General features: G+C 36.0%; 1 protein-coding gene across 1 annotated transcript in view; it reads right to left on the bottom strand.

Moving 5' to 3' along the window:
• Positions 1-247: 247 nt before the first annotated feature.
• The window catches only part of HSPA4L (heat shock protein family A (Hsp70) member 4 like), a 59,262-nt gene continuing 51,504 nt past the window's right edge, over positions 248-8,005 (bottom strand). Inside the window, exons 13-19 of the mRNA XM_067530231.1 lie at positions 7,411-7,515; positions 6,825-6,965; positions 5,345-5,470; positions 4,035-4,142; positions 2,598-2,717; positions 1,537-1,698; positions 248-945 (exon numbers count right to left, since the gene is read on the bottom strand). Coding sequence (XP_067386332.1) covers positions 751-945; positions 1,537-1,698; positions 2,598-2,717; positions 4,035-4,142; positions 5,345-5,470; positions 6,825-6,965; positions 7,411-7,515 — 957 coding nt within the window. The 3' untranslated portion in view covers positions 248-750. The remainder of the gene's footprint in view (positions 946-1,536; positions 1,699-2,597; positions 2,718-4,034; positions 4,143-5,344; positions 5,471-6,824; positions 6,966-7,410; positions 7,516-8,005) is intronic.

The following is an 8,005-nucleotide window of genomic DNA, read 5'->3' as shown; positions in this document are numbered from 1 at the left end:
GCAAATTCTAATTTTTCATACTACTGTAACTTCAGCATCAGTCTACCATGAGAACAGGTACATTTACGTACATGAGTATGAAGAGGCCAAAAGTATTATTTTGAACAAATGATAAAGCCAATTTATCAGTACTATTTAAGTACGTTCATAGTATGAGTCTCAAATTAAGAAAATTCTCTTTTCTAAGCTTGTGTGTTTTATGAAACATATAAAGACCATATGTTCTCATCAACAAGATGGACCAGTATGCCAGCTAACCTCTATTTTAATATTTAAATAACAGTACAATAACTAGAAAAAAGTCAGTGCTTCAAGTGGCAATATTACACCACTTCAATTCCAATATTTTTCCAAAATAAAGATGCAATTAAATCTATACTTCAGCATCAGTAGTGCAATACAGTGTCCTTTTCTGAATAAAGGAACTGAGGTTTATCCACAATAAAAGCTTTAAATAAGGTAGATTGTTGCCATTTATATCAATTCTGTATGTTTGATATAAAATATATTGGGAAAGCTTAAACTGACTTTTACAATCTACATTCGGCTAAAGCTCCACATAAGCAGCATCAATGGAAATGAACATTGGAGGGCACTCAATATAAAACACATTCAAAACTACTACAAAGAACAAAGGACAGAAAGTTGGCTAAGAATAACTGAACATCTGTAGTGGTGCTAGACATAAAAGAAGAATGGACCCTGTAGTTACTTGCACTCTTTTAATTAAGTGAAAGAAATACGTAAAACTTAGTCCACTTCCATTTCTCCAGATGGTTTGGTCTGCTGAGAATTGTCTTTTGCTGGATCTGGTTTTGTTTCAGCACCACTCTGTCCATTCACTGGTCTGTTGTGTTCTCCATTTGCTTTTGCCTGAGCTTCATTTGGGGGCTCCATCCTTGGCTTAGGCTTGTAAATAACAGGGTTACAGAAGCTATCCAATTCCTAATATATATTAGAATTGAAAAAAATAGTATCTTCATTTAGTGGTGAAACAAGCATTTAAAATCTTGTATTAAGATACAAATCTTGAGGAGTTCAAGTTTATCTGGGACAAACTTGGCATTTATTTCAGGTTTTCCGTGAAATCTATGATTTTAGGGTTTAAGTGTGAAAAGCCTGCATGGTGGATGTTCTCCTCCCAATTCTAGTTAGCTGAAATACTTTCAACATGTTTCAGTTGGTAGAGTTGTCAGTTTTCTATAAAGCCTGCTGCAGTAAATAATACCAACTACTGAGGTGTAAAACAAATAGAAATATTTTAATCCCATATCATTAAGAGTAGAACTGATTGAGACACTGCCCCTCCCATTCATGTCTCTGGTGGAAAAACCCCTGCAGATTTACTATTCTATGTCAATGGGTGGGGGGGGGGGGGTGGGGGGAGCCTATTAGCTGCAGTACAGGAACGTCCCTAGTTTCTTCTACCCCATTTCCTCTCCATTCCCTGTTCTGAAATTAATGCAACTCCCATAAATATTTATAGATTTTCCTCCTTATATTAAGGATGTAATAGATACAAAGATGCTTCTTTACCTTAGATTTTGCTAGTATTTCTGCCACCTTCACAACTGGATCTTGGGTCAGACTCAGTTTATTCTGGGCATTCATTTTGGTATTCAACCAATTCATGGCTTCACTGATATATTTTTCAACTGTCTCCATCTCAGCAGGATCTAGATGATCATATTTTTCATCCTAAGAGAAAAGTTATGTTTTAAAACACCAAAATGAATTTATGGTGCTCACTCTAGTAAGTCTACAGTCTCTAACAGGATTGCACTGCAACAGTTTTTGTGATAAATCCATGCATGAACTGAAGTTTAAAGGGGAACAGCTTTGGATCTAAAAAAAATCTTTAGAGGAAGGTTTCATCTTTGTTCAGTGCTTTAAGATACTCTTATAGACAGCACTCACCAGACATGCAAAATACAAATTTGTGATTTCACTATAAATTTAATACAATTAGCTGTTCCTTGATGTAGGTTAGCGAACTCAGAGCCCAATACCATAAGTAGTTTGTTTTAAACATATGTACTTTGGCAATCCCCACCACCTAAAAATGGTGATTAACAAAAGTCATAACTGCTATATGAATTATGCATTTAATATGAAGTGGTTTAAAAGACACAAAGTATAAGACTGAGATCTTGAATTATTTCATTTGACTGACACAAAGAAGCCCCATTTCCTCAAGCTCTAGGATATTTCTAAAAGCATTGTGCCTTTGAAAACTTTACTCCTAGACATAGGCTTGTGTACACTAGCAACTTATGTCAGTATAACTGTCACGTAGGGGTGTATAAAATACACATCCCTGAGAACTGCAGTTATACCAACCTAACTCCCATTGTGGACAGCGCTATGTTGACGGGAGGGCTTCTCCCGTTGACACAGCTACTGCCTCTCAGGGAGGTGAATTACCTATTCCAATAGGAGATGCCCTCCAGTCAGCATAGGTGGCGTCTTCAATGAAGCATTACAGCAGTGCAAATATGCCGCTGCAGCATTAAATGTAGACAACCCCTTAGTTTAAAAAAAAAAAAAAAAATGTTTTATGTAGATAACCCCTATTCTCCAACTGTATTAATTTCTACCTTATTTTTGAATGCTTCTACTGCTTTCATTAGGAGCTGGATCTTCTTTCCCAGGTCATTTAAAACTTTTGGTCTCTCTTCATGTTCGATGTACCTGTCCTGAATAGGCTGACCAAGTTTCTGTAAGTATAAAATACAAAGATCATGGTGTATTGTATAAAGTACCTCCAAAACAGAACTAAATTAAGTTCTGAAGAGTTCCAAATCTGCACTTTTACAATGCATTAAGCTGTTCTTTCCCCTGCAACAAACATTTATGCTTAGCCGACTCAGGGACAAGCTATATTTATCTGACTGTCACATTCAGTCACTATCTGGGTGAAAATCCCACAGTAATCTAGCAGAACATTTTGCAGTTAGAATTAATATTGTGCAGGTCTTACATAATAGGGAAGAGAAACATCTAAGAAACAATGAAACAGGATTTGAGTGCCACAAAAGTTGGCTGGAGTTACAACTTATTTTTAGTCAATTAAATTTCAAGTTGATATCCTTGTAAGAACTCTTTTGGTTTCTGACAGCTCACAACTCAACTGCCATCGTTCAGTAAGTGTCAAGCCTAATAACTCCAGAAAATAAGCAATTGCCAGAATCTACATTTCTTTCTTTAGGCATTCTTTACAATAACTTGTCAAAAAAAAGTGCTAAATTTCTCAGTCTTGCAGGACAATCAGTCTCAACTCATCTAACTAGCTCCCCCAGTTAGCTCATTAAAATCAGCAAAAGCTCAGTGCAGGAGCCATTTTTCAGAATTCACCATTTAACCATAAGATTCTGTAAACATTTTTCTGGCATGCTGGCTTAATTTTTTTGCAGATGAGCAGAGTACTAAATCAACAGTTTCACTACACTATTTGAGAACGAAGCATTTTTCAATCTGAGGTTAAGAGTTAAGTGTCCAAAATTTCAATGATGAAAGGTAGAGAATGCCCATGATAAGAATCACTGCTGAGGCATGCACCCCCCGTCAGCAGCAAAGCAGAGTTCAGCTATGAGCACAATGGAATAAAAAACAAAACAAAAACAGACTGATATCTTAAGGCTCTATCACCTAGAAAATGTTTTTAACAAGACCTTCCCACTGGTGTCATTCAATGACTGGCAAAAAATCTGAAAAATCAAGGAGTGAAGCAATCTTCAAATACAACCACAATTAGTATTAGACAAATGTGGTACACTAAAATTTCATTATTCTAGTCACTGCACATGATTCTGAAAAAAGTTTTTTATACAAGCAAATGTGGGTGTCTGTCTAGTTAAGATCTCATTAATCCTGAATCACTCACTGATGCCAGTGTTTGTTAGGGAACTTAAAGGGTTTTTTTTAATGGACAAACACATGCTTAGACACAGGGATCACTGTATTTCACCATTAATTAATGGTCAGGGTTGTTTTTTTAATTGTGTTCTGCAAAAGCAAAAAAATAAAAATCTTACTCTTAATTCCTGAAGTTTATCCATATATACTTGTTTTGGTTGGTCTTCTCCATCTTCATAAAGCCAGTTTTCTGTATCTTCCAACATTAAGGTCAGTTTACTTGACTCCTAAAAGGCAAGTTAAATTAAGGTTTTTTCGTGAAAAAAGTCATTCAAAATAGCTCTCTCTTTATGAAGGTAACAGAATTTAGAAGGCAACAAATACAGAATGCCCTAATTCAAATCATATCTACTGAATATGAAAGAGAATTCTGGGTTCACATGCCAGCTCACTATCAGCTGGAAAACCAAGTGGAGAAAACTGAAGACTGACAGCAAGGATTTCAATGCTAGGCTATACATAGTAGTGCAGTGAGAATATTGCATCTCTGCTAATCAGGTTTGTAAATTACTGTAAACAAGATTTTGCATATTTCCTTTTGGAATACTGCTAATGAAATTTTGGATTTCTCTAATGGTGAATTACATTCACAAAGTAAAGCTTCTACTTCTGTCAAATTCTCCTCTTTGGTGGCACATTTTTGCACAAGAAGGCTAAGGGGCACTGGCAAGAGTTTAAACTGCAGTACCTCAATAAACTACAGGTATCTATATAGTCAGCTAAACTGTAAATTATGTAGTATAGTTTTGCCAATTACAGCCACCCATTTATTCATAAAAGCAGATACTGACAACATTAGGTTCAGTATTTCCATTACTCTTTGTGGTCTAGTACAGTGTTCATCAGTTATGTCCTGAATCATCACTGGAGCAGGCTTTGGTATCAGACATTTAACACTTCTGGTTTGGGCTTGCCAGACATACCAAACCCACAGCAGCTTTTTCAAAATTAAACTACAGCTTTCCAGGCTCAGGAGAAAGTGAGGTTAAAAGATACCAACAGTTGCAATCTGTTTGTGCCACTTCTCATTTTATTCCTCACACTTACTCACCCCATTCTGGATCAAACACTAACAGAGCTGTCATGTTTTCCTGGATTTTCCTGGAGACAAGTGACACTTAAGCTGGACATAGCTGAACCCCTGCATGATACACCCCCACACCTGACAAATCTTCATCATCAAGAGAATTCTCTCTCTCATACAGAACTAGGGCCAGCAGACTTATGATTGTTGAAGAGGAACAAAACTGAACTGAGCTGGATAGTATTCCTATATTTTAAGGCTAGTGTACTTCTCCAACGAATTAACCGGAAGCCCAGAAAGAAAAGCTGTACTTACTTAACTCATGTAGCTTTTGCCCACCCATACTCAGTATTAAACAAAAAGTTTAAATGTTAGAACTGTTAAAATTTATATCTAGCTTCTTACTTCTTCCGTGACAAATTTTTCAAAGACACCACACAGCTTGTCTCTGAAATCATACACATACTCTTCAACAGCATTCTTAGCATCATTTCTTTCTTTCTCTAGCTTGTCTTGCATCATCATCTTCCCCTATGTAAGGGTGGAAGAAAAAAAAAAAAAAAAAAGCTCAAAATCAGTTTAAATCCAATACACAGATACATCAAGGGTGCCATATTAAAAATCTAAGTTGTCCTGTAGCAAGCTATTCCTAACTATACAGATTTTTTAGATTTGATCTCATGTGACTTCTGTTTCAACATAAGCATGGCTTGGTTAGTAGTAGCACAAGAAAAAACATTCTGAAATACAAATGGTTTTACATTGCCTAGCTAATTAATCAGCAGTAGAGAGCAATTACCGGACAATCTGAGATAAGATACTCTTGTTAATAATGATCCAAATTGAGGATGACCAGAACTTGAGTAATACAAACATGGGGGGCTTTGACAATTTGAGGTAGTATTGGTTTAAGCAACTAGGATTTTTGGAGTGTTTTTACACTGAATTATTCTGCAGAGTTGCCGAATATAGTCTCTGCTCTATTCTGTGACCAAGTTACAGCTGTGAAAGCTGATTGTAGCCCCTTCCAACACAGAGAAACGGAGATCATCATCAACATTTTCTATTTTTGCACCCTGAGGCAGCATAGTTCTTCCTTCTGCTTTTTTCCTCCACTTAGACGCTTCGAAACGTCTCAATTTTATTTTCTAATCCAAATTAGCATCCTAAAGGAACTTGTATCTTTATTGGATGGCAAGAGTTTGCACTATCAGCAAATCCAAGTAAAGGAATTCTCATTTGGGATCTGGGTGGCATCACTACAGACTGATGGGATCAAGTAGCATTCCTTCAGCTGAAGGATACTGGCATGAGGCTGGAAAGCGCTGAAGACAAAAGGCTAGACAATGGTTTGCAAGTCATGAGGAATTCTTTTGCCTTTCAAGATGATCCTCTGAATGTCAAACTTTCTAGAGATCACAATATATTCCATTTCTAGACTTTTTTCCAACTCCTAAACGAACAGGACAGCTGAAGATGGAACTTAAGGACTGAAAAAGTTGCATCCTGGTCAATTCTATCTTTGCCCCTAGAAGAGTTAGCCTTGTCAGCCAGCTCTCTCTGTTACATACTAGAGTTCCTCTTTCTGGAAGTTCTTCGATTCATTGCCACCCCTCAGCGAAGAGACATATACTAAAGTTGTTGCTGGTAGTTTAGCATGAACTGCAAGACTTTTGGAGACTAGGAGTTAGAATTTTCAATTTATTAAGAAAAAGTTGGTATTACCAGTAATAATGATATTACAGAAATTTAAAATAAAGTAAATAATTTAGAACTACTGAATTTAACTCAGGAACAAGCAAGTGTATGATAGCTACTATTTCTTGGACAAGGAGAATTCTTTGCATGGAAATTTGAATGTGAATTTAAGGAACTATGCACTTACCTCATTTTCTGTGTAGCTATTGATAAGGTCCTGCCCCAACTGTCTATACAGGCTAGCCTGGATAGGTAGTTCAATACTTTTGATCTTCGCTTTAGGTTTAACAGGCTGGGCCTGATGATCTGGCTTATCTCCTGAAGCAGTCTACAGAAAGAATTACATTCGGAGTATTATTTGATGCCATATGTAACATTTCTATTGTAGTCCAAGCTATGTGATTGAAAAGCAAGAATGCCAAACAAAAAATGAAATAGCCAAGAACTGATAAAAATATATTTACAATGGAAGCATTAAATGGCACTATTGCTGCTGCTGCAATACACCATGGACCCTGCTACTTAGTAGTAAGTTTAATTTTCAGTATTTATTGCTCTTCTGAAAGGTGGAGTTTTAGAATAATATCAATAGTAAAATTAAAATGAGAAATGATGAAATTAATATTACTATTTTTGTAACACTAGCAATTCCTTATAGATTTACAATTCTTTGGGAATACCACACACAGAATGGTCATGTGAAGACAGGAGAAAAAAAAATCAATGTACAGGTAAATACACAGAAGTTTCCTTTATCAACACTCGATACAAACCTTTGTTTCAACCCCAGCATGTTGTTCATTTTCTTCATCTGCTTGGCTTGGCTGTTCTGCTGGGCTTTTGTGATTGCCTTCCTCTTGGTCAACCTGCATTTTATCCTAGGAAGAGAAAGTAACACAACTGAACATCCACCCTTGCTCAAAGATATTTTTCTGACTGCAGTCAAGTACTATAGATCAGTATTTTATTATAAAGCACAGTGGAATCTGTTAGTTTAAAAATAAAGAGGATAAAATCCTCACATGTAACAATGAAAGTGACACATTTTGATGCATTATTATCCTCTGTATTTAATTCAGAAAAACATGTGAACTTTTAAAGCTAAAAAATATTCTGAAATATCCTTTTGAATGTGCCTTGTGACAAAGTTACATTAAGCCCACAATACTTACACACATTTAATTTAAAATAAGTTGTAGGCAAGGAATAGAAAGACGTTTTAAGAACACAACACTGACACGGGTAGGAGAGGAAAAGATTTTCTATGGAACAGTCAGAACTTCATCCAATATTTCATCATCACAAGCTTAGCATTAGTAAAATTGAATTTGAAAAACATTTTCATTGACTTACATCTATAGTCCCAGT

The sequence above is a fragment of the Emydura macquarii genome, unplaced genomic scaffold, assembly GCF_026122565.2.
Source record: "Emydura macquarii macquarii isolate MOO-44397 ecotype Brisbane River unplaced genomic scaffold, CSIRO-AGI_Emac_v2 contig_3044, whole genome shotgun sequence".
Taxonomy (NCBI): domain Eukaryota; kingdom Metazoa; phylum Chordata; order Testudines; family Chelidae; genus Emydura; species Emydura macquarii.
The sequence above is the reverse complement of the archived record's forward strand: the minus strand, read 5'-3'. Positions and strand labels throughout refer to the sequence as shown.